Source organism: Chenopodium quinoa, unplaced genomic scaffold (genome assembly GCF_001683475.1).
Source record: "Chenopodium quinoa cultivar QQ74 unplaced genomic scaffold, ASM168347v1, whole genome shotgun sequence".
NCBI lineage: Eukaryota > Viridiplantae > Streptophyta > Magnoliopsida > Caryophyllales > Amaranthaceae > Chenopodium > Chenopodium quinoa.
Window position 1 is genome coordinate 2848447 of NW_018743285.1, and position 26123 is coordinate 2874569.

The window sequence follows — 26123 nt, forward strand, 5'->3', positions numbered from 1 at the left end:
TCTCTAAACTTTTACTATATATATATATATATATATATATATATATATATATATATATATATATATATATATATATATATTTTGCAAACACTGATAATCATATAAACTCTATCTCTCTACTAATGTACTATTTTAATTTGTCTGCAATTGGTAAGACCTTTATTAAACATAGTTATTAAAAATTGGAAGCTAAGCTAGCTCTAGTTGAGCAACATCTACATTATTTCATACAAAATATACTGAGTAATGACCCATATGATATAAACCATTATCATTTAGTTTTCATACATATTTAGATAAACTCTTGTTATAAGTTAGTTGGGACACCAAATATTAGCACTACTCAAAGAAATAATGAGGCAAATGGATTGTTGAGTGGAAAAGCACTAGTGAATATTAAATAATAGAGTGTGCTCTTCGCAAGAATACCACCACTTGAAGTTGTAACATATTTGCATAGACGCAAGCAATACACGAGACGACATTTGGTGATGGATACTATTACGTGCACTCAATTAGGACTTAGGAGTGTATCATGCACTATATTTTCTTTCATCCAATAATTGATTTATGAGAATTCAATAGCTAGCCCTCATGCATGATATGAGATTTTAATCTAATGTTTTCTTTTCAAAAAATTAAGTGCTAGACATGTATATAAAGAGACATAAAAGACAGTTTAGTAGCAAAAAAATAGACCCACATTTAGATATCACCTACTTTTTAATAGATAATATATGCTAGAACGTACTGCACTTGTTTTACTACAAACATTTGAGTAGACCTGACAAACGTGTCGTGTCGAGTCGTGTCGTGTTTGTTTTCATGTCGAAAATTAAACAGGTTGGGAAAGGTTAACAACTCAACACTAACCCGACCCATTTAATAAACGTGTTGTGTCGTGTTGATCAAATTAATTAATCGTGTCGAAAACCTTTAACACTAACCCGCTTTTTTTCTTGTCCGGTTTGTGTCGTGTTGTCGTGTTGAATTGAACAATAATGGTCTTATTCAATATATTTATCAACAATTCCATACATTATTGGGTTTTTATATTAGGCAGGTTGAGTCGTGTTAATTTCGTGTTGAGAATCTCAACACTAACCCAACCTGTTTAATTAAACATGTCGTGTCGTGTTTAACTAAACGTCTCAACCACTCTCAAAGCGTCTCTAGTAAGATTTGATCCCACAACCGAAACTTTTCCACTACACCAAGCTTTACTTGGTGTTTTACTACTATACATGCATGTAGTATCATTTGTTAGATTTATAGTATATATTATACTTGTATTTTATAGTTACTCTTTTATTCAAAAATCTTCTATCTTTTTTGTTTTTTCACTTGCAATACAGTACACCTTTTGACATGATAGATTGAGCTATAAATTTAAAATCGTATAAACATAACAATTTTTTCTTATTAGTGCTTAAATTATCTCAATTAACTTTTCTGTTTTCTTTTGCTATTAAGCCTATTATCTACCTTAAAGCTTGTCAAAGTGTGATGTTTTAAGTAGATAAAAAGGAGGAAAGTACGTTATTTCAACCAAACATTCACTATATTTTAAAATGTGTAAATTTTGTACCAACTTATTATTTTGATAATTTGTAATATGCTTTTATTCTTGTTTGTCCAATACACAAAAACTAACGATGAACTTTTTTTAAGTACATTGCATGTATACACTAAATTAATTATCACATAACGAAGATTAAATTTTAGAAATAGAGAAATAAATTAAAAAGAGTCTCTAAATATTATACCTCGAATGACAGGGTATACTAATAAGCATAAACCTTTTAATGAAAATTAGAATTGCTTTGAGGACTAAATTTGGAAAAGAAATTAGAATCTTAGTCGAATTCTTGATACTTCAATTATATTATTAGCATCATCCAATGAATATCATCAACTATTCAAAGTTTTACTCTAAAAAGTACTTTAGTCGACAAAAGCTCAACTGTGACATTGACTTATCACGAGATTGTGCTCTTATCTCTCATACAGTCATACCACTTGATAGCAAGTAAAATTGAACTTTCACTTGGTTAGGTTCAACCCTTGGTTTGGTTCAACTCTAAGGGAATTTACATATCACTCCGGAAACTAAAATGAAATAGGTTGAAAATAGCGCCAAAAAACAGAAAATCACAACCGATCACATACTCCCTTTGTAGTTTTTTGGTGACATGTTTTGACTTTTTGCTCTATTTACCTAATCTACTTTGACTAATGTTAGTGATTTATACATAAGAAAAAATAAAGTATTGTGGTTATTTGTTGAAATCGCCTCAATTATTAACTTTCAATTGTTACTACTTCAAAAATCGCCAAAGAGACCTGTTATAATAGGCCTAAGAGTATAGAACAGGTTTCTAGCTCAAAGAGACTTGCTCTATAGAACAGGTTTCTTTACATTTTATAAGAGCCTCATAAGTGAGATAATAGGTCTCTTTGGCCATAATAGTTTTCAAATTTATGAAGTCAACGAGACCTGTAATCTTTCCCAACAAGTCTCTTAAGTGCATTTAAGACAGTTAAGAGATATAACAGGTCTCTTATCTCTTTATTTTTTTTTTAAAAATACCAAAATTCGATACCCTACAGTATTTGTTTCTGTAGGGTACCTATACAATATTTTTTTTCCTATACCTGTATTTGCAATGCTATATACTCTAAATATTTAATCCATAATCATATAATTTTCATGAAATTATATTATATAACCAAAGTTGATAAACACTTTTACAAACATTCATTAATTATAATAATTCAAATGTAACCTTCAAATATACTATACAAAAATATCTAAAAATACTCTAATTTTCCCCCCAAATATATAAACCAAACTCATTAAACTATTAGAAGTAGTTAAATGCTTTTTCGTAGAGCAACAGATGACCCGTGAGGATTTAATCTTACTTGAATAGTAATGGCATGCTATCTCTCTTTAATTGCTATTTGCTATTTGCCGACAGATAAATCCACGAATATGATAATGAATAACTGCTGCTTCTTTCTCCTTTTGCACTCCAAAACATATTTACACCATCTTTGAGCTTCACAATTGCATCTAAAACTATGCTTAATTCAATGTTGTATGACATGTGGCCTAATGTAAGAGTAGCTGAAGCAGCAACACAAAGGAAAACCCAACTATTATACAATGTATGTTCAACATCAAAGCAATCTTTGGTTAGTAAGAACAAGGAGACACTAGAGACTCAGTTCCCTATAAATACTTCAAATTGGGACATCAAATGAGCTTTCATTAGTTTAAAAATCAGCTAGCAAATATGAAACTATTGTTGACTAATTTAGCAATTATCATACTTGTTGAGTCATAGGCAAACAATTTAAAAAATAAATGCATAGTAGAGTGAGAACATGCTCTTTTACGAACTATATTATTTATATTAATCTTAATCATTTTAAATTGATAGAAATGGATATACATAGAGTAGAAACATGCTCTTTCACTAATATATTATATTTCTATCCTCTATGCAAACCTGGAAAAATAAATGCTTAGTAGTGGGAGGTTTGATTCAACATGGACGTTGGATATTCAATTAGACATGAGAACATAAATGCTTGAGACATGTTATACTATTAAGGTTTATTAGGAATTTAATATTACCAAATAAATATGCTCTTATATATTATTATGACTTATTCTAATGTTCTAGATGCCTAAACTTCAATACAAGAGAGTAATGAGAAAGTTCTAATCTTTTTTAAAAACCTCTTTAAATTGATGATTTTCTAGATGAGAAGATTACTAAAAATCTAATTCCACTTATAACTTCGCAAGCTTACCTAACTAGTATACAAAATACGAACTCATCAGATATATATAGACACGGACAAAGGAAGGCATATGACAAAGATAAACATATAAAAAAAAATAGAAATATTGAGACTTAGATACACAACAGTATAACATAAAGATTACTCGTTTACGACAAACACTACTTAACCCACAGGTTAGGATATTAACTAAATGACTTTTGAGTACTACCATCAGACCAAGCCTCTCACAGGCTGAGTGACTTGCAGCATGCAAGGCAGCAGCCATGCCTTGGACATTTAGTCTACATAATTTTATAGGGTATCAAAGATTTAAACAAGACAAAGGTCAACTTATAAAAATCAATGAGATTTGTTTCTTAATCCCAAATGCATGGCACATATGCATTTTTGTTTATAAATTGAGTGTATACAGCCTAAATAAGGAAATACAGGCAGTGAGCATAACAAAAGCATGACAGAAAATTATTACTGATGTGATTATAATAAGCAAAGAAGGCTAGCAAAACTTACAGATATAATGCATTATATATATGTAAGCAAAGAAGGTTTGCAAAACTTACACATTAAATGGACATATTACTCCATGTATTAGTCAAGTTAGATAGTCAGTCGAAAAGATGAAAAGACCTACAATCAAACAGGTGTAGCAGGGGAAGTTAGTTTACCATCACAACCTCTTTAATCTCCCTTCACATAATATGCAAATACAAAGTCCAAATTTCAAACATGATATTGTTATTTGAAGTCATTCATCAAATTCCATTACAAAATGTTCCTTTGACCTAAGAATATGATTATAAGACTAATGTAATAGCAACTGCAGATAGAAAAATGCAAGTCAGATTGCCAATTCTCAAGTGTTTTCAATTTTTAACATCTAATTCATAAAAATACTCACTTTTTCACTCAATTTAGCAATTTTTCATGATTAATATAACAAAAATTAAGACTTCATTCCATTATAATTTCACGCACCCTCCTTCAAATCATATACAAAATAACAAAAATATGATCATTCACAAAGTTTAGTAAATAAATTAAAATGACATACTTGTATATAAATCAAAATTTAATACCAACAAACAATTGAAAAAAAAAAAATTGAAAAATTACTTATACCAAGATCTGGGTGTATGATTGCTATCTTCAGCATAGAATTTTCCGTCTTATCCATAATTGTAAATTAACGAAGCCCAGCAATTGAAAGAGGGGTGCAAATGTGAAGCCGATAAACCCTAGAAAAAAAATTAATATGGGGAAAAAGGGTATTGATGGTACCTTAGGGTGAGGGAAGCTTCGAGTATAGGAGGGGAGTGGAGGAGGGTCGGAAGTCGCCGGAGGTTAGGGTCGCGTTGTATGAGGAAGTTGCCGGAGATTAGGGTCGCGTGGATGTGGAACTCGCCGGAGTTTAATCTTCGAGGATACGCAGGAAAGCAACTTCGGGTGACGAGAGAATCGTACCGGCAATAGAGAGGAGCATCTGGAGGGTAGTGTAAGTGGGCGGCGGTGTGGGCGACGATGGAGGGGGCAGCGAGTCGACGGTGAAAGGTGATTTTTTTTTTACAGAAGTGGGGCGATTTTTCTTTCCTTCAATATTATACATGGTGGCTGGATTCTAGTATATTTTAAATAAAAATTAAAAAATAAATAATATAAAAGAGATCTGTTGACGATAACAACAGGTTTCTTTATTTTTTTCCTGCCATCAACTTTGACATAAGAGACCTGTTACTTGTAATATTAGGTCTTATTGATTAAAGAAACCTGTTGTCTTACATAACAGTCTCTTTATTAGGTCTCTTTGGCTATTTCTATGATAGTGTGTTATAATATTTACATATTAATAATTAAAGATATTATTATTGATTAAAGAATTTCATTAACATACGTGCACAGAAGAAATGTGTTATAAAAAAAATGAAGGGAATAAAAGATATGATAAGTTTGGTGAAGTCCCATGATAATTGTTCAAAGGGGGCTAGTCACTTTTGAGAAATATTTACAAAGAAAAAATGGAGAATAACAGTCTTACTTTATATATATATCTTAACACAGCCTACACAAAAATGATTGATAAAAATAGTCCTATATTTCGGCAATAATAAAGATAGTCCAACTAAATCACAACAAAGGTTTATGTTTGCTAAGTTAATTAATTTTTAATGGCCCCATCAATTAAACAATAGAAAACCCCCTTATATGCAATTGTAGATAAAGGAGAAAAGGACAACTAACGTAGAGTTGGATTATTTTAACAAAGGAGTGTGCTCTTCACACGAATACCACCATTCCGATTATATTATTATTGGAAGATTGAAGCATCCATGATTCCATGATCCAATTAAGTCTTTAATAACTGTTTTCAACCTTGAATTTTGCCACCAAAACAAGACAACTTCCTTTTTCTTTTTAATCACCAATTAAAACTCTTTTTGATGACCAATTATAAGTAATGTTAGCATGAAGATGTGTGAGATTCCAATCTTTAACCAAACATACATTTGCCAATTGCCACTATTTTAGCATTTTTTTACCATCACCAAAACTACGTACGTACTACTACTGTTTTATGTCCAAAAAAATAAAAGGCAATACATGGCTAATGTATTAATAAGAAAATTTTATTACAAACAAGAGTTTCTATTATTGAATTTTTAACAATGTTACTCTCTATATATGAAATTAATTAAACTTAAAGACGCAATTTAATAAATTGTTATGAATAGATTAGTTTTTTTTTTTTTTTTTTTTTTTTTTTGGACAAGAATGCACAGTTAGTTCTAATAAGCAATAATAGGCGTCTTACTAGGGGTGTACAAAAACTGGACCGGACCTGAAACCGGACCTGAACCGACCTGATCCGGACCGGACCTGACCCGGACCTGTTGATTCAGGTCCGGTCCCGGTCCTTAAAAATCAAGGTTCCCGGTTCCGGTCCGGACCCGGTCTAAACCCGGGGTTTTCAGGTCCGGACCTGAAACCCGGAAAAATTGTATTTTTTAAAAAAAAAAAAAAAAAAAAAAAATTCAAAAATCAAAATTACGCTGCAACCCTAACAAACAGCTATCTGACTATCTCCATTCTCCATTTCTCCAAGACTCCATTTCTCCAAGACTCCAATCTCCAATCTCCGCCGACACCTCCTGCCTTCCTCACTCTCTCAGGCGAAGCCCCTTGCCCTCCCCCTCGAAACCCCTAACATTCACTCCTCCCTTGAAAACCCCTAACATTCACGCAATCACGCCGGTAAGTTATTTTTGGGGTTTTTGGTGGTGAGATTCTAGAGCTTATCTTGAGATCTTGCTGGGCAACAAAAAAAGGAGAACTTTTTGAGCAGCAGAATAGCGAAGAACACCGAAGGAGGCTTGGTTGGGTTGTTCTCTGGGCTAGCGAAGCTGCTGCAAAGTAGCAGAGCAGCGGCGGTAAAGCAGTGCAGCAGCGGTGAAGCGAAGCAGCGGACGGAGAAGTCGAGGTGACTTAGCTGTGTTCTGTAATCCTTCATTTTCTACGGGAATTCAGAGGCTCTGCTTTGATTTTTCTGGGCTGGCAGAACAACGGATCTGTGAAGAAAACCACCTAAGTGAAACAGCAGCAGCGGTGAAGCCGTTTAGTTGGAGTGTCGTTCGTGGTTGCTCTTTCATTGATTTGGTATTCTGAATTTAATTGATTATTTACAACTTTTGCATGTAGAATTTCAATTAATGAGTACTTTGCTAAATTATCTAATTATGTTTGGGTATTTTGTATTCGAAATAATGAATTAAGGTTTTTTATTAAAAAAAAAAAAAAACGAAAAAATCACAAAACAGGTCCATTCAGGTCCAAACCTGGACCGGACCTGATTTTTCAGGTCTAGCCCGGAACCGGACCTGTTAATTCAGGTCCGGTCCCCGGTCCTCATAATTACCCAATTCAGGTCCCCGGTCCAAACAGGTCCGGTCCAGGTCCGGTCCGGTTTTGGACCGGTGTACACCCCTACGTCTTACTACCAGCACTCATTAATTCATTAATTAGTAATTATGGCCCTCTTCCGTTGTTTCCTCTCTAAGTACCTCATATTATTTAAGTTTAGCTACTAAAATTTAATTTTGAGATCCCACACTTCCTTTCATTCTATACACACAAAATTTTTTTAGTATCTCCCATCGTATCTAGACTATCTACCACATTCTCAAAATAGACCTAAAACTTTATACTTTGATAAGGATACCAATTATATTTAGACGGAAGTGCATGAACTCCTGATGGGCGTTAGAATGGTCGCACATTCCACACTCATTCAAACAAATTTATAAGCAAACATCTCACAAACCAAGCACAATGATCAGTAAGAGTTCGGTCCACAAGGAACGAGATATAATCGCTAAAGATCTTAATACGCAAGCTAGTTCGAAGACTTATGTTGATTGGGGATTCGTCAAGTAGACAAACATACTATTGTTCTAAATCAAGTGATTAAAAGCATTAGGGAATGAGATCCACTCAACCATGGCAATTAAGCATATTGGGAGTAAAAGAGACAAGAGATAGCAAGGACTATATGTAAGACCAACCTCATGCAATTAGGAAAACAACTCACACTCCTAAACTTAGATCCCTCGTTAGTTTAGCAATAGGAGATACATAATCAAATTGCAATAAGTAATGACATGCTTAATCTACATTTCCAAGTCAAACTAAGCATAACATGCCATCAAGCTCCAAATTCAAGGGTAGCTAATCCCATCATGAAGAACTAACAAGCGATCTCATACAATCAATTTAATCACAAATCAAACATCAATACTTCTCCCAAGTTTACTTAATTAACCATTAGGTTGAGCTTAACCCAACCCCTAGCAAGGGGGACTACTCACAATTCATTGTGAGTAACATGCAAAGTTCCAAAAGTTGGTGTTCTAAGTAATTCTAAAATTGGGGAAAAGTGATTCACTATGGATAAAACTATCATGCAACAACAATTTATCAAGACTAAAATAGATTCAAGTGACTTGCAATGACAAAATAAAATCAGAAAATAAGTAGTGACAAGTGAAAGAAGTTACTATTGAAGTTTCAAATGTTAAATAATTGCTGAATATCTGAGAATGAACCTTGAAGTTTTCTTCTACAATGATTAGATTTTGAGAGTTTCCAAACTAAATCATCCACTAATTAAATGAACTAAGGTGCTAACTAAGAGGAAGTTTTTCTTTCTAAAACTATTCTACTGAGCAAATCTATCCTCTCCCAAAAAAGTTCTAAAAAGGAACTTAAATAGTCCGTATAAAGTCGGCTGAGATCGGGAAAAGGTCCGATCGAACTCGGGGTAGGTTCGGTCGAACTCTGGGTAGGTTCGGTCGAACTCTGGGTAGGTTCGGTCGAACCTCCTTGCTCCTTGTTTGGTTGAACTATTGAGGTTCGACCCCTCCTGCAAAATCGCTGAAAACTGGTTTGAAACTGCCTCCTTTACACCTTGGAAGTTCGGTCAAAATTTTGAAAAGTTTGACCACACCTTGGTTCGACCACACCCCTGCTTGCACTTCCTCTTCTTTCTTCCTCTCCTTCCTTTTTGCTCCTCTTGCCTTTGTCCATGCCTCCAAGCTTGGCCAAGGGGCCTCCCACCGTGCTTAGAACCGCCATGGAACCTACAAAAGATAGCAAAAATCACGATAGCATGAGGATGATAAAATAATGCATAAAGATTATCAAAACAAGCGCAAATAAGCATACTTTTCATCAACACAATAAAGAAGCCATAAGAGGAGAAATGAGGTAGAAAAACCTAAGAAATTAAAATAGGAGGAAAGAGACCTAAACACTACCCCTAAGAGTGACATAAATGTAACTCATCAAACTCCTATGAATTTTTCTAATCTTTCTTGGGTTTTCAAACTAACATTTTCTTGTGAGGAAGTTGTATTTAAGTTTTATTTGTTTTCTAACATTAGAGGCTTAGAGCTAGTAAAGCTCCTTTGATTAGCTTAGTGAACTTAATCCGCCATTTGTAATATTTTATTTTGTTAACAAAGCTCATGTTAAAAAAAAAAATATTCTTATGGTTGTTCCTAAATTTTACTCGACGAAACTTGAAATTGTGTGCTTGTGAGTTGTGAAGCATTATAAGCTAGGCAAATACCCCATCAGGGATTCAATCAATTCGGCCATTATCCATTACAAGCGGAAGAGTCGTGCAATTTGCATTGCTAGGTTGAACACATTGATGATAGTTATACATCCGCTTAATTAGCTATGGCCGCATACAATCATGTGCGTGGTAATCTAATATTATATCATATCATATCACTAATATATAAAATCGGTCTCGCAGTCAGGCCACGAGACAATGACACTTGACATTTCAGTTTTTCGCCAAGTGTCGAGCCACGTAGGCGACAAATAGGTTTTATTGTGATATATATAATGCCAAGTAAACGAATTTTGGATAAATTTTTTAAGATAGAATTGTTGTGTAGAGTTTTATTATCGATATATTTCTAATACTTCATATATACAAAATTAATCATAAATTTTAATAAATATTCAATAACTCTGTTCTATTTTCATCATAAAATTCGTTTTAAAAAGTTCTTTAAAATAAGATCCATTTATAATATATTTATTTTATAAAATTAATAGAGAATTAGTAAAAACCAGTTTTAATTCGTAAAAATAATTTTAGTTTGGTAAAAATACTTCGGTTCAGTAAAATAATTTAAGTTCAATAAAAATAATTTCAATTCAATAATGACATAGGTATCTTATTTTATACTATTTGAATAATCCTTTTTGATAAATAATATCATATCAGATCACTAATAAATAAAGCCGGTCTCGCAGCCAGGCGACGAGACAATGACACTTGACATTCCATTTTTTCGCCAAGTGTCGAGCCACGTAGGTGAAAAATAGGTATTATTGTGACACATATGATGCTAATTAAGAGAATTTTGGATAGATTTTTTAAGATAAAATTGTTGTATAGAGTTTTATTGTCGATATACTTCTAATATTTCATATATACAAAATTAATTTTTTTAATTTTGGACCAATCACGTGTTGACACATCACACGTTGATTCCCCAAACTTCTTATTTCCATAAACGTAAATTTTGGACCAATCATGTGATTAGCAGCACACACGTGTCAACACATGATTGGTCCAAAATTAAAAAAAAAATTAGAAAAAACCAAAAACCTAATAGCCACCACCCCCCTCACTGTGAAACCCAAGGCAAAACCCACCGAAAACGGCCGGCCGCCTCCCCTAACCCCTGAAAACGGCCAGCCGACCCCTCCTAACCCCCGAAACTACTCTAGTCGGCCCATTCCCACCCCCAAACCAACCCCTCCCTTCTGGAAAATTGTTTGAATTGCTTTGGATTGGTGGTTGATGAATAGTTGGAGCAATTGGTGGCTGTTATGTGAGCGTCGCAAGCGGTGCGGGAGGAGCAATTGGGTGACTAGATTTGTGCGGCTGTAGTTGCGGCGTCAGGCAGCGATCAGGGGTTACGGTTGGTGAGCAACGAATAATTGGTGTTTGTTTGCTGTTGAAATTTGGGTTGTTGGTGGCGAAATTGGAGGTTGTTGTCGTTGGTGCGGTGATGAGTGAGGGGTTGCGTCTGGGTTAGTGAGGGGTTACGTCTGGGTGAGTGAGGGGTTGCGTGGGTTGGTGCGGTGATTGAGTGAGGGGTTGCATCTGGTTTGGTGCGGTGAGTGAAGGGTTGCATATGGGTTGCGGTGGTGGAGATAAGGTGGCTGGCTATGTGTTGTTGTTGGTGGAGCTACGGTGTAGGTTAGGGGTTAATGTGGTTAGGATATTGATTTAGGTGGTAGGGTGGATCATGGCCGGTGGTTTTGGGGGTTGGATTTCTGTTTTTTTTTTCTTTTTTTTTTATAATTTTTTTTTAAAATTTTAGGCAAATCATGTGCTGACACGTGGATTTTTTAAAAAAAATAAAATAAAATTTACCCCTTCCCCTGGTTACCGGTCATTGGGAATATTGGACGCAAAGTCATAGCATAGTTGAGATTATTAGATAATAAATCTTAGTTGAGATTATTAGAAGTAAATCGCTAATAGTCGGGATTATTAAATTAAAGTGTATTTTTCCAATAAATTAAGGCGTAAAAAGAACATATAAATCATCCACGTACGTATGACTCAAGTCTCATACATAATTTTGTAATGCCCATTTTTATTTATTTATTTTTTTTTTTTTTAATGTAAAAACTATAGTATTTTTTTACATTTTAGTGTTGAACAAAGTAAAATTACCCTTGTTTCAAAAAAAAAAAAGGTAAAATTACCTCAAATAATCTTAATCTTGGTTTCAACTTCAGCTAAAATCTTATATAGTTATATATAGATATTTATTATTTAATTTTAGTACACATATAATGAATAGCTCAATGTTACCAATTTCGGTTTATCAATAATCCAAAGGTGACAACCATAGCCACCCAACCCCATAACAATACCCTTAAAGCAGCTCTAAACCCCGGAGCACCATCCAAAAACGCTCCTATCCACCCGAACACGGCCAACACGACGCTTATCGGCCCTTCAACCACGCCTAGGGTTACATTATAACCCTCCAAAAGCAATGCAACCGTCAAAGGCACTAGGGCCCCAACCGCGAAAGCAAAAGCTGCCGCGATAGCTGCCCTTATGGGATCCCTTCTAGGCTCATCATCCCTTTGACCAGTCTCATTATTGAGAGTTGAGTCTACGGAGATGAATTCGGCTATAGCCATGCTACAAGCCCCCGCTGTTAGGCCTAGGAACCCGGTGACAATCATGGCATTGACGTCTTGACTAACCGCACCCATACCTAACATGAGGGATGCGGTTGACACTAACCCATCGTTGGCGGCAAAGACAGCGGGTGCTAGCCATTGAGCCACTTTTGAGTGGTCTAAGTCATCTTCTTGATCTTTGTCATGTTCGATTGTACCTTCAATGTCGATGAAGACGATCGGAGGAAGTTGTTTGTGCTCGGCCATTTGATTAGAATAAGTTTGAGAGTTTAATTAGGGTTTATGAGAGAATGATTAGTAAGATAAAAGAAGTGTGGTAAGTATAGGCTCACTGAATTGGGTAGAGCTATTTATAGATATAGGGTGTTTCACGTAAGTGGAATTGAATGGCTCTCTCGCATACTAATTAATAATCACATATATTAGTTTTATGTATCGGAATATAGTGGAACTTTAATTTTATGAAAAATGTAATTGTAAAAAGATGAAAGAAATTGCATGATGCATGCAAGAAGAGAATACAAGACAAAACAGAAAGGCTAGAAAAGGCTACCCCACCTTTCAAGAAATATATTGTTATGTAATAGAAGGTTTGGCGCATAGCTCCTATATGCAAACATTGCATAGAAGATGTCAATGTAGTAATAAAGTTGAAGTTGTAGTGGGATTATAAAGTACCATTTAATACGTAAATAGTACCATTAAATGTTGTAGTGGTATAAATATTATGTTAATAGTATAAATAAGTATGTAAATGGTACATCAAAATATTATATTATTGTGAGATATAATAGTACTACTAAAACATAATGGTACAATATACATGTATAATAATACAAAAAATGTACCACTATAACCATAAAAAGTACCATTCTGAATGTCAAACCTCTGCGCTTTTGCACTTTTGCCCTCCTATATGCAAAAAATGCATATAGGGAGTATGCGACTAGTGGGACTAGAATCATTTACAAAGTATTTAAATCCGTTATGACCATACTCCTTTAACAACAAAGTTTCTATTTTTACGATGAATGGTGTTACATGAAAATTTTCTATCATTTAATTTGTTTAATTCCTATTTTGACAATGCAAATTTTTTTTTTCTTTTGCAAAGATATTTAGGTAATGTTATATTCACTTTAATTTCACTTATTTTATATTATTTTTTATTTTATTAGTCTTGAATTTGTCTTATCTGAACTTATTTACCCTTACATTATTATCTTATTTAAATTATCAACCTTTATTTAATACTTCATATTATCTAATGTGAACTTATCAAACCTTATTAATTTGAATAATTAAGTTCACTATATTTAACATAACGTCGGCTAGCTGATACATGTAAAATTCAGGTTCACAACAATTTTATTGTAAAACAGGTCCATAAAAGTTTTAATAGAGGTCACTATATATATATATTAAAATTAATTAGATCCACAATAATATTATTTAAAACAGGTTAACATAAGGTTTTTCCTTTTTTAAAATAAAATTATGTTATATTTTGTAAACTTAACTATAATATGCTCAATCTTAGTTTTTAAAATCACATATGATATTTCCCTAAAAAAAAAAAATCTGTATAATATATTTTTTTTGAATAGTAAAAATAATTTATTAATAAAAAGTCATACGACATCTACAAAGACGACATCTACAAAGAAGATTCGACTTTAACAAATAAAATATTGAATCAAATAAAATTTTCCTTCATAAAAATTACGATTATTGAGTAGATCTTATACTGTGAAATATCCCCCGCTTACATCACGCACGAATATTGCGCAACTTGACGTTCAAATGAATTATATTTACTTATATAAAGTGATTGTCAATGCATATTTTAAGAGTGTATTACGGAATGCTGACGGGAAAAGCACGTAAATTAGGTTAATAACGCTAAAACATGCATGTAAAAAATTATGGAGTGTGCCATACACACTAAGGCCGCAAGCACTCACTCTATAATATGCATCCACTTGAATTTGCAATCAATTTTCTAATAGCTCCACAAAGCTCCACTAATAGTCTAATATCCATCATATTATAAATAATTACATGCATAATGTAGTATAAGTAACTCATTATAATTGGCCAATATCAATCCAACTGATGAGCTCGATATCGATCCGACTTGAGCCTTCAATTCTCAACCTCTACGTCGTACAAAGAAAAAACATATGCAAATTAAATGTCCATCGTGTTGAGTTGTATGATTAACTTTACTAAGTTTTCTTTATTAAGTGAAAGCTAAAGGTTTGAACGTTCGTCAAGTTGGGAAACATTCGTCATGCAGGGCGTAATATTATTGATGATATGAATTTAACAGCAAAAACTAAGCGTATGAAATACTACCTCTTTTTTTTTTACTCATAGTTAACAACATTCTATTATCATGCTTGTCAATACAAAATTTGACGATTAATAAAATATACATTGTAAAATTATAAAAAGTAAATATTAATAAAATATATATTAGGACAATTCAAACAATATCTCACATTACTATATTTTATCGTAGTTATAGATCACAAAAGTTAGTCAAAACATAATTTGTAAATAGTACAAAAGTTAGTCAATGCTTTATAAAGCTTACATAGTAATACCTTTGATCCGTATCTTGCTAATCAAATTGTCGTTAATGGATGGAACACGGCCAATGCTTTCTCCATATTGTTTCGTTGGATTAGTATGTTCATTATGACTGCTAGTATAATAAAAATAATAATAATTATGACTGCTAGTATAATAATAATAATAAAAAAAATAATAGTCTTGCCCCCCTCGTCATTTTGAAGCCGCCCAACTTTCTTTTGATGTGGCCCTTCGGGCTTCATTGGAGTGCATTGTAATTGTTTCGGGGCCTGGTTTTGGTGATTGGCAATGACAACTTGCCACCTTACCTTTTGCTTATGGAGGACCGGGTGTTTATTGATGTTCGACACTATACTTTCTTTGCGTCGCGTTTGCAGTCTACTGGTCTTCAGGCTACGCTTCTTCGCAATTCTGGTATTGTTGGTTCGGGACCAGCCTTCAATGATGCTCTTAGTCTTTTTAATAGGACTGTGAAGACTGACTTTATGAATACCCTAGTGAGATCGTTGCCCCCAAACTCATGAAGAAATTGGCAGATATATATTTCACGAAAGTTACTGCGTGCATCTGCAAAATCCACTTTCTCCTTATCTCCACGTCAGGTTGTCTTATGGAAGTCGCAGCAGGGGATCATAATTCTGGTTGCGGGTGGTCCCATTATCAGGTTTGGGTCATACTATGAATGCGGAAGCGGGACAAATATAGGGTGCGTTGCAGGGCTATTGACTATGATTTTCTTCCTATCTCCTTTTCTTCATTGGGGGAATTAGAGAAGGATGATATTGCGTTGCTGAAGCTGGTTCAGGAGTTTGTTAGGACTTCTCATATTTTCAACAGGATCAGGTTCGCTATAGCTAGAGGGGTGGGGGCCCAGATTGTATCCCGACTCCCCACTAATTTCTTGTAAATCGATTGACTTTGTAGGTTTTTGTTATTTTTATAATAATATTAATAATAAGAAAGAAAAATTCTTTTCACCTTCACCCTTTCTTTGCGCTTACAATGGCTAACAATTTTTCACTTTTAATCTTCCAAATTTATTACAGAATACCTTTGGTTTTCATTATTTTTCCAACACTTTAAAAACAATGTATTAGTCCTTATCAATGAAATAAGGGTCCAATTTTAAGTAATTATATGGGGCTTTATTTGTTATTGCTCTGCCCCTAAAAGACAGACAATGAAAGGGAAGAGAAGATAAAGTAAAGTAATTTGTAATTATAATTTTCAGTGTTTGATTACAATGGAAAGAAATAAAAAAGAATTAGCATTTCCTTTATTTTCCTTTCCATCTAAATTCATCCAAATTCATAAAAGTTGAAAGTGAACATAAAATAATCTTTTTTCTTCTGGGTACTCTGTTCTTTTTTTTTTTTTTTTTTTTTTACGGAATGTTACATAAATTTTGAAATCAAACATGGGAAATTCTCTTCGCTATATTTCTTCCCCTTCAGATAAATTGTTTTTTGATGTTCTACTATATACTTACACTCATTATTTCATTAGGTAAAATTTTTGAGAAATAAAATAATAATAATAATAATAATAATGAAATCTCTGAGATTAATCTGCAATATTTATCCTATTATCTTGCTTATCAAAAACAAAATATTTATCTAGAATAAGTATAAAACAGCATTCTGTTATTGAAGAAAGCAGTTCGAAAATAACAGTAATATTATTCTCATTAAGCAGATTATATTTTCAACCTACACACAAGTAAATAATTTATCAAACATATACTATAATACATAATAAACTTATGCTAAGTGTTTCGGCAGCTGTAACAACTTTGTTAAATATAACCATCTTATTTATTTTAGATAAAACAAGAATACCAAATATGCATAAAGATAATATCATGTTAATTCTGTATGCCCATTAATCATATACTAAACCACTCATAACACGTTTGACTTTCATCATCCAAAATACTTTAATTAAATCAAGTTATGGAGTCTTCAACTATGTAAGCTTTATAAAGCATTGAGAGAACCATTTACATGAGAGTATAACTAATTAACTATGTATTAATGCACATATCACTCTACACTAAGTAGCAAGTGATTTATAGATTTACCAAAGGAGTTGGACTGTATGAGATGATTATTCAAAAGTAGCAGAAATTAGGATCTTGTGCTGATGTAGCAAGGCTGATCGTAGCAGTGAGAGTTAGGATCTTATGGTGATTGAGCGAGGCTGATCGTAGCAGAGTGAGGATCTAATGGTGATGGAGCGAGGCTGATCGTAGCAGAGTTAGGATCTTAACATCTTATGCTGATGGAGCGAGGCTGATAGATCATGCCAGAGGTAAGGATCTTGTGATGATGGAGCGATGCTGATTTCAGCCAACATTTTACTGAACCTAATGGAAAGTATAGCTCCTCACACATCCAGACGCAAAACTCCTCCAAATTAATCAAGCTTTTGTGGTGACTCCGTGAGGCTTTGGTGTATGTCCACACGCTAGTGAAACATCACTCAACGAGCCATTATATGTCGAGAAAGATCAATTAATAAGTCTGATTTACATAAATTTGTAAATCAAGGGGTATATATGTCTTCAATTTGTACATTAAGAGAAATGGCAAGAGTAAAACACAATTCTTAGATGCTACCATAGATCCTAATTTCCAAACAATAGTTTTGCGAATATCAATTTTATGCACAAGGGCACAACAACTCAAAATCATGGACCTTTGCTAGTTCACAAATTGTCTCTCCATCCATAACAACCATAATTAGTCAGCACATTATTTCAACCCCTCGTAATTAAGAAATCATAGCATGATTTTCACAATAGATGTGGCCTATTGCAAATTGTGCCAATCATAAATCAAAACCGAATTATTTTGGAAATGCGATAATTTTTCGGTCCTAACATCAGAAATTAGTGTACATGTAACTTTAATTTCGGGTGACATTAGATTACAAAATTATGTAGTTCCCTTAACGTACAAAGCAACATATAAACTGGTTGCATTGGTTTTAAGGAGAACATTCGATCTAGCTTCATCCAATGCAAGCTATCCTACGATATCAATCAAAATCGTGCAATAGATATGTGTGAAGCCATGGTATTATTAGATGCACCCGAAAGCATGTACTTACAAGTCTCGAGTAATCACAATAATTCAAATATGTATACAAATCACATTTTTTATAAAAAAAAAAAAACAAAAGACCCACATAAAATCATTACAATACAAACATGTACTCCGTATTTTATATTCGATCGCATATCTTATTGACGGCTTACTCGATATACAATTGACGGCTTGAAACAGAGGATTTAACAGAAAATTCTAAAGATTTAAACTTTTTTTTGGTGTTTTCATTAACCCATAATTCATAATTACAATCATTTCAGAGCAATCACATAGCTAAAATTCAAAATTTTCATAATTATAGACTATAAACTAAATTAGGAAAAGATATATTGCATACCTCTAACTGATTGATCATGGAAGTCATCTCCATCAAATAAATCGCTCAAACTTTACAGCTTAATTCTGCAATCTAGGGTTTAAGGTTTTATGGGGTTGTTTCTATTTTAAACAAGAACTAGAAGTTTCTCGTCATTTTTTTTTTGACGTGCTCTTCTCACGTTTTTTCTGTGGTCATAATTGGCTTCGTATTTAAGCGAACCTATTGTGTATTGTCCTCTGGTTTATACTGAAGAGCCCAGTTTAAAAAAAAAAGGTCCCATTTGCTTTTCTTTTCATCGCACTCCGTACAAATTTTTCATATGTAGTAATTTAAATCCACGTTACTTGATTATGCAACCTTTTTTTTTAAAAAAAAAAAAAAAAGAATGCAACTCAATTTTTTAAGAAAGAAAAATCATTTTTGATTAATTGTCGAAAAAACTATGAATTTTTAGAAAAGAAAAATCACTTTTAATAAGTTTGACAAACAAAAAAAAAATACAAAATCGATCAATAAAAATTAAGTATAGTGGTAGTCATATCAAAATGACTATTGATCTGTAGAATTTTCATAAGATTGATGGATTCACTTTGCGGAGGTTGACTGAATTTAAAAAAGTCAAAATACATACAGAATATTAATCCGTCTTATTAGAAAATCCTACCATTGTCTCATCTAATAATAAATTTATATATTATGGTTGATTTATTACCGAAGTTAATAGTGTTTTTTGTTCGTATATTTTTTTTACCACTAATTATAGTTTGGTAGATTTGTGCTTAACATTATTTTCTCTAAACTTATAATTCCTCCATTTCTTTTTATCTGACACGTTTTTTTTGTTACGTTTATTTGCCAATGCACAAATTCAACCATTAACTATAAGCAAAAATTATAAAAGTTAATATTTTAAAAATATATATTATGACAAATCTAATAAGATCCAATCACATGAATATATGTTTCATTATGACGTATAAATCACAAAACACGGTCAAAGAAAAGTGCGTAAATAAAGCTAAAGTCAAAACGTGTCAACTAAAAAATAGAGATAGTATAAAGGAACAATATACATGCATTAAATTTTATAACCTATTTGACCCAACCAACTTAGTTAAACCAAAAGTAATAACCATAGCAAGCCAACCACCCAACAAAACCCTCAAAGAAGCCTTGAAACCCGAAGCTCTCCCCAAAACTGCCCCTAACCACCCAAACACCACCAAAGCTAATGTAACCGCCGCCGCCACCACCCCAAGCCTTACCTTATAATCCTTAATAAACGATGCCGCCAGCAGTGGGACCATAGCGCCCACTGCGAAGGCAAAAGCCGAGGCACACGCTGCCTGCAATGGATTAGGCAACTCCTCCTTTTCACCTTCTTCTTGCTCTATTCCTCCGTTTTTCATTTTCTCTCGTTTCATCTGAGCCACCTCGATATCGAGCTGGGAGTACACGGACACGAACTCTCCGATGGCCATGCTACAAGCCCCACCAACTAGGCCAGCAAACCCGGTAAGTATCATAGCCTTCACATCTTGCTTAACTGCACCTACTCCCATCATGAGCGAGGCTGTTGAGACAAGCCCATCGTTGGCTCCTAGGACCGCGGCTCTAAGCCATTGAGAACGTTTCGAGTAGTCAAAATCGTTGTTTTCATTAACAACAACTTGTTCATGTTGGTTCTCTTCATCTAGGGTGAGAGGAAGAGCTTTTTGGTTAGTAGCCATATTTAACGTAATATAAAAAGAGGAGTTCAAATATTTTAACTAATGATAAGATGAGTTTTGTAATTAATTAAAAGAGTATGGTGAACACACGCCAACAAATAAATGGGGATTTATAGGAAGTTGAGAGAGGCAATAATAGTGGGGATGAGCACTACTTATCTTATGGAAAAGCAAAAGATGCATGGATAAGTAGTAGTACATGTTTATGAAAACACTAGCTACTAACTTTATTTATTTGTGGTCAAAATCACTATTTTAATAATTTAAGGAAGGTGGATTTTTTTTTCGGCTTTGATGCATGCTACTTCATGATATGGTTGGTTTAGTAGTTTTCATATGCTTTTGTTACTCTATACTTCGTGTTTTATTTTGACTTTATACACTATTTATATATTTTATTATGACTTCCTTTAAAAAAAAATACTCCACTATGACTAATGCTAGTGATTTATACATACTTAATATATTTCTTATTAATTGATACGTTTTGACTTTAACATTACTCAGCTCACAAAAGTTACTTTAATATATATAACAAATACCTTTAGTCATGTGGAGTTTTATTAGATTCATTTCAATGTATATTTTCAATATAAAAAATGTATATGTATAGTTTTGCCACTTGATAATTGAATTTGTTGAAATCATGCATTAGCAAATGTGACTAAAGAAACTAAACAAGTAGGGTATGTTGAAATATGTTTTGCAATTATCAAAATTTTCATAAATAGAGATGGGAATGGGATGATTGGATAAGCCTTAGCACACAATCAAGGTCGAGTATGAGAGACACGCTAGAGGGTCAATAGGTTTTTGCCCTTGGCACATACTTGGGTTGTGTTCATTCCCCTTTACCATAAAAAAATGGTTCCGCCGTTAATTATAACCCCAACAATAGTAATTGTAATGTATGCACCTATGTTGCACGGATACCGACACGGACACGGACACGGACACGATACGGACACGGGAAAACGGCAATCCTGAAATAGGGGACACGGGTACGGCATATAACAAGGCATATAATATATCAAAAAAACGAGAATTTGACAACCTATTCAATAAAACACTAAATAATTAGCCTCAAAACACACAATTTTGTTAAAACAAGTAAATAAACAAAGTGTACGAACGTAGTCTCATACATATCAAGAAACCATCAAACCAAATACATGTCTTAATAATAGTTTTACAAATCATAAATAAAATAAACAAAAGTACTAATAGTTTCATTCTTCACCATCACCAAGTACATCATCAAAAATCATATTCTCCATCTCGGGTTCATCAAGTGAGAGCTCGACCATCTCTAGAATACCAACCTCTCCTAGGTTGTCATGCTCATCTCCACCCACATCCCACAACTTAGATCTCCCCTTAGTGTATTCTTCACTTCTCCTAGAAAGTAATCGAAGGTTGTTATGAATGTATACCAAGTCTTGAGCACGTTTAGGAGTAAGCTTATTTCTAGTGCAAGAATGAATAAACTTATAGGTGCTCCAATTCCTTTCACTACAAGAAGAGGAAGAAGGTTGACCTAATAGCTTATAACCAGAGAGATTAGAATTGGCAGCCATTGTATATGAACTAACATAGTAAGGGTTTCTAGCAAGATTAAAAGGCAACCCCCCTGTGTAAAACATTCTAGCAATTTCAGAATCCAAGTGGTCACGAGATTTCACATTAAAAGCATCGGAAATTGTATTTTTTGATTTCCTCTTCTTTACATTATCAAATGAACCTAGTCTCATTGATGTAGCTTCAGTTGATGTGTGAGAAGATATGGGTTCATTTGAAAAAGGTGGAACTTTTGGTAACAAAGATTTTTTATAATCCTCGGATTCACGATGAAGCGATCTTAGTTTAGCAAGGTCATCAATTTTCACTTTATTACAAGTTTGAATCCCTTTCCCTTGTTCACCTAGCAAATGAGCTTTCACTCTAGTGTATGAACCATTTTTAACTTCGCCGCAAAAGTTACATTTCCAATTATAATTTCCTCCACCACCCGATATTTTATCACCCTTAACAACAAACTTCCACAAAGGGTAGAGGTCTTTCATTGACTCAGATGAATTACTACTACCACTGACATTGCATGAAGCAGAGGAACTAGAAGACATTCCTGACAATTTGAGCAACACAACAGCACATTTCAGCAAGACAACACAGCAAAGTGAGCAACACAACAATACAATTTCAGCAACCAGCAAGTCAGCAATACAATTTCAGCAACCAGCAAGTCAGCAACTCAGCAATACAATTTCAGCAACCAGCAAGTCAGCGAGTCAACAATACAATACAATTTCAGCAACCAGGGCACAATACAATTTGACAGCTGAACCCATCTCACAATTAACATCACAATTAACAATTAACATCACATTTAACAATTAACAATTGCGAATTACAGTGATACTGCCTCCACGGCTCCACCTCACAATTAACATCAGCATTCAGCAATTGAATTTCAGAAAACAAAGTACAGAAGACAGAAGTCACATAACCCTTACCTGGTGGTGGACTGGTGGCTGGCGAGTGGCGACGGACGGTACTGGGTGGTGGACTGGTGGCTGAGGACGAACAACGACAGCCTGAAACCTAGGTTGAGCGAGTTAGCGACTGAATTAATTGAATTTAAAAAAAACCAAAGTACAGAAGCCAGTCAAGCCACGACCTGAAACCTAGGTTGAGCGAGTTACCTGGTGGTGGTCTGGTGGACTGGTGGCTGGCGACACTGGGGTGGTGGCTGAGGACGAACAACGAGCGGCGAGTGAAGTCTGTGTCTCTGTGAGAGTAGGTTGTAGGCGACGAAGCGACGGTGAACTGAGTGACGGTCTGGACCAGCAGCAGCAGGTGAAGCAACGGCGGTTATCGGCGCGACGGTGAGTGGCTGACGGTCTGGGACTCAGGGAGCTTGAGTAAGGCAGTAGGTTTGTGAATTGTGAATGGAGGAATTGAGAATGTGAGAGAGTCAGAGAGAATGGAGGAAGTTGGGCTTGTAAAGCCGTAATTGCGTGTCCATCACAAAACGGACCGTGTCTGGGTGAGACACGGCCCGTGTCCGTACAGAAGAAATTCAAAAAAAAAAACGGACACGGATTTTCGCGTGTCCAAGACGTATCCTCCCGTGTCCCACGCGTGTCCGTGTCCGACACGCGTGTCGACTCGGACACGCCACTTGGCAGGCGTGTCCGTGCATCATAGGTATGCACTATAGTCTATAAGAGATTTTGCTTTAACAACCAAAATTTTCTAATCATAAAAAAAATCGGCAGCCATTATATTCATTAATCACTCGGTAACTATCGACCACCAATGGTATTATACATACTCGTATATATAATACATATATATAAATCCATTGCATGTCCGAATTTGAAAGAAATATATATAAATTCAAATAAAATAAAATAATTATAAAACAATTAATTTCTCACGAACAAAGTAATAGCAAAAGTTGATTATAATCAAACAATATGAATGGATTGCTGAGGCAGAAAGCATAAAAAACATTAGGGGATCGGATAATATAATAGTAATTAGGGAGAGCACAATTGAGGTCCCTAATAGTTTTTAATACGAAAGAGTGTGTCCCTATTATACAGTCTCAACACTTATGCTGTGAGAGCACATACACATGACGGAATAGTAAATTACAAGACTATGCTCTCCACACACATATCAACATATGCCACCCACCAGTTCTTAATACATTTCACTATCCAATGTTTGCGTATAAAGTCATTTAACAATCTTAGCTTTAGGTTTCTTTATTATCTACCTATCAACTTTTTGCTACATAATTTAAGTTCGTTGTTCACTGACACGTTTTGACATTGAATGCTATTTAGATCATATAAATTAGTTTGACTTTCTTTTATGATTATTATACTTAAAGATGGAATTGGTCTAGTCATGTATGATTCTGTTAAATAATTCGTCTCAATTCAAGCTAAGTGTAAATTTTTATACAAATTTCTTATACAAGTAGATAATTTAACATACTAATGTTTGATATTGTGCATTGACATATGTGTTTAATTGATGTGTCATTTTTTTATTTTAGTTTTTTTTTTATAGAGTAATCTATCATTATTATTAGTGATAAATTTCGTATTTTATTTAATCTTTAAAGGATGTGAGCTCAAAGAGTGTAACGATTTATTTTTATAATTTTTGTTATCTTAAATGAATTTTCACTAATAATAATGACAACTATCACTAACAAATAGATAAACGACATAAATCATCTAATGTTTGAAAGGTCTGTCAATTTCTCACTTAGTTATTGGCAAATGTTATAAGGGAACTTGTGACATGCAAAGGGGCATGCTATTGCATGGGAAAGAAAGGATCCGACGTGCACCCCTGTTATTAAAGCTCAGCAAATAAAGATTTGTCTACCAAGGTTCTTAAATTCCATTAATCCAAAATTATTAATTTTAACTTCTTAGCCAGGATGGAGTTTATTATGATTATGTATTTATTAATGACATTTCCATCCAAGAGTGATATATATAGGAGATTATTCAAACTCTAATGTTATTTCACCTAGATTAAACAAATTGTTACTCCATGTTCCAATTGCTTGTAAGTATCACAATAAATCTTGAACTTGATCTGTTATTTTGTTTCTTTAGGACACGTTACACCGTACCATTTGTCAAGTAATGGTGATCGATTATGTATAGTAATGAGATAACATGTATTGTTATCGAGTTACAATAACTGTAATGAGATAGCATGTAGTAAAGCTATTGAATTACAATAATTGTAACGAGGTAACAACTATTGATGCATTTTAATGATACTATATATTGAGTATATACAATGATATAGCATATGAAAACGAACTACTAACATGTTAACTAAAACAATTACCATTGAGGAACAACTAAACCAAGTGTAAAAGCCATAGCCACCCAACAAAACAATAAAACCCTCAAACCAGCCCTGAACCAAGATGCACCACCCAAAAACGCCCCTAACCACCCAAACACCGCGAAACCCATACTCATCACCCCTGCCACCGCGCCAAACCTCAAAACATAACCCTTAACAAACAGCCCCGCCATCAAAGGGATCATGCTCCCCGTCGAAAACACAAGGGCCGACGAAACAGCAGCCTGTAAAGGATGCACTATTCCCTTCTCGGCCTCTCTTCTCTGACTACTTATAGACTTAAACTCACCCACCGCCGTGATAATAGCCCCAACGAGGATGCCCGCTAATCCACAAAGTACTATTATACCCTTGACATGATAATGTTTTGTGATCACACCAACACCTATCATAAGTGATGTAGTAGTAAGAAACCCGTCGATTGTCTCTAGGATCATGGTTCGAAGCCATTGATCTTGTTTTTTGTACTCAAATTCGTAGTTGGCTATTCGCTCAATGCGACGTTGGCTCATCTCTTCGTCGGGGTTGGTTTTATGTTGGGTTGTTTCATGCTTCATGGTAGTATTTACTAACTGATTTGGCTCCATTATTTTGTGTAATTAGAACTTAGAAGGGGTTACTAAAATAAGGAAGGGATTAGTTATATGTTATTACACAAATTAAACTATGCTATTTATAAATGTTTAGCTTAGGTGCTTTGGCCACTGAAAAGTAATAAAATATTGATCAAGATTATTTAGTTTAATGTTGATGACGAGAAACCTGTAATCAGGCATTATTTTCTTAAAAAAACCATCAATGACACAAGTATTTTAAATCTCGGTTGAGGAATGGATTATACGATCTTCACAATCCATATGTTCATGTTCATGTTCTTAATCTTGTTCATGTTCATATTCATGTACC

General features: G+C 34.1%; 3 protein-coding genes and 3 long non-coding RNA genes across 6 annotated transcripts; all 6 read right to left on the reverse strand.

Moving 5' to 3' along the window:
- Nucleotides 1-2705: 2705 nt before the first annotated feature.
- Nucleotides 2706-5551, reverse strand: LOC110735729. The gene is made up of 3 exons (XR_002514167.1): nucleotides 4936-5551; nucleotides 4377-4443; nucleotides 2706-3130 (listed from the first exon to the last, which is right to left on the reverse strand). It is a non-coding gene; the product is annotated as an uncharacterized LOC110735729 (long non-coding RNA).
- A 5236-nt stretch (nucleotides 5552-10787) lies between these two features.
- On the reverse strand, nucleotides 10788-12954 carry LOC110735730 (vacuolar iron transporter homolog 4-like). Its single transcript, XM_021915913.1, has one exon. The coding sequence runs from the start codon at nucleotides 12799-12801 to the stop codon at nucleotides 12211-12213; it is 591 nt and encodes a 196-aa protein (XP_021771605.1). The 5' UTR covers nucleotides 12802-12954; the 3' UTR covers nucleotides 10788-12210.
- Nucleotides 12955-16517: 3563 nt separating this feature from the next.
- On the reverse strand, nucleotides 16518-18940 carry LOC110735731. The gene is made up of 2 exons (XR_002514168.1): nucleotides 18601-18940; nucleotides 16518-17675 (listed from the first exon to the last, which is right to left on the reverse strand). It is a non-coding gene; the product is annotated as an uncharacterized LOC110735731 (long non-coding RNA).
- Nucleotides 18941-19519: 579 nt separating this feature from the next.
- Nucleotides 19520-20809, reverse strand: LOC110735732 (vacuolar iron transporter homolog 1-like). Its single transcript, XM_021915914.1, has one exon. It carries the CDS (start codon nucleotides 20310-20312, stop codon nucleotides 19668-19670), a length of 645 nt encoding a protein of 214 aa, XP_021771606.1. The 5' UTR covers nucleotides 20313-20809; the 3' UTR covers nucleotides 19520-19667.
- A 1833-nt stretch (nucleotides 20810-22642) lies between these two features.
- On the reverse strand, nucleotides 22643-23187 carry LOC110735733. Its single transcript, XR_002514169.1, has 2 exons — nucleotides 23015-23187; nucleotides 22643-22913 (listed from the first exon to the last, which is right to left on the reverse strand). It is a non-coding gene; the product is annotated as an uncharacterized LOC110735733 (long non-coding RNA).
- Nucleotides 23188-25192: 2005 nt separating this feature from the next.
- LOC110735812 (vacuolar iron transporter homolog 1-like) lies at nucleotides 25193-25804 on the reverse strand. The gene has a single exon (XM_021915998.1). It carries the CDS (start codon nucleotides 25802-25804, stop codon nucleotides 25193-25195), a length of 612 nt encoding a protein of 203 aa, XP_021771690.1.
- Between the last annotated feature and the right edge of the window lie 319 nt (nucleotides 25805-26123).

Coding starts and splice junctions, on each gene's coding strand:
- LOC110735730 (XM_021915913.1), bottom strand. CDS start 12,801: ATGGCCGAGCACAAACAACTTCCTCCGATCGTCTTCATCGACATTGAA.
- LOC110735732 (XM_021915914.1), bottom strand. CDS start 20,312: ATGGCTACTAACCAAAAAGCTCTTCCTCTCACCCTAGATGAAGAGAAC.
- LOC110735812 (XM_021915998.1), bottom strand. CDS start 25,804: ATGGAGCCAAATCAGTTAGTAAATACTACCATGAAGCATGAAACAACC.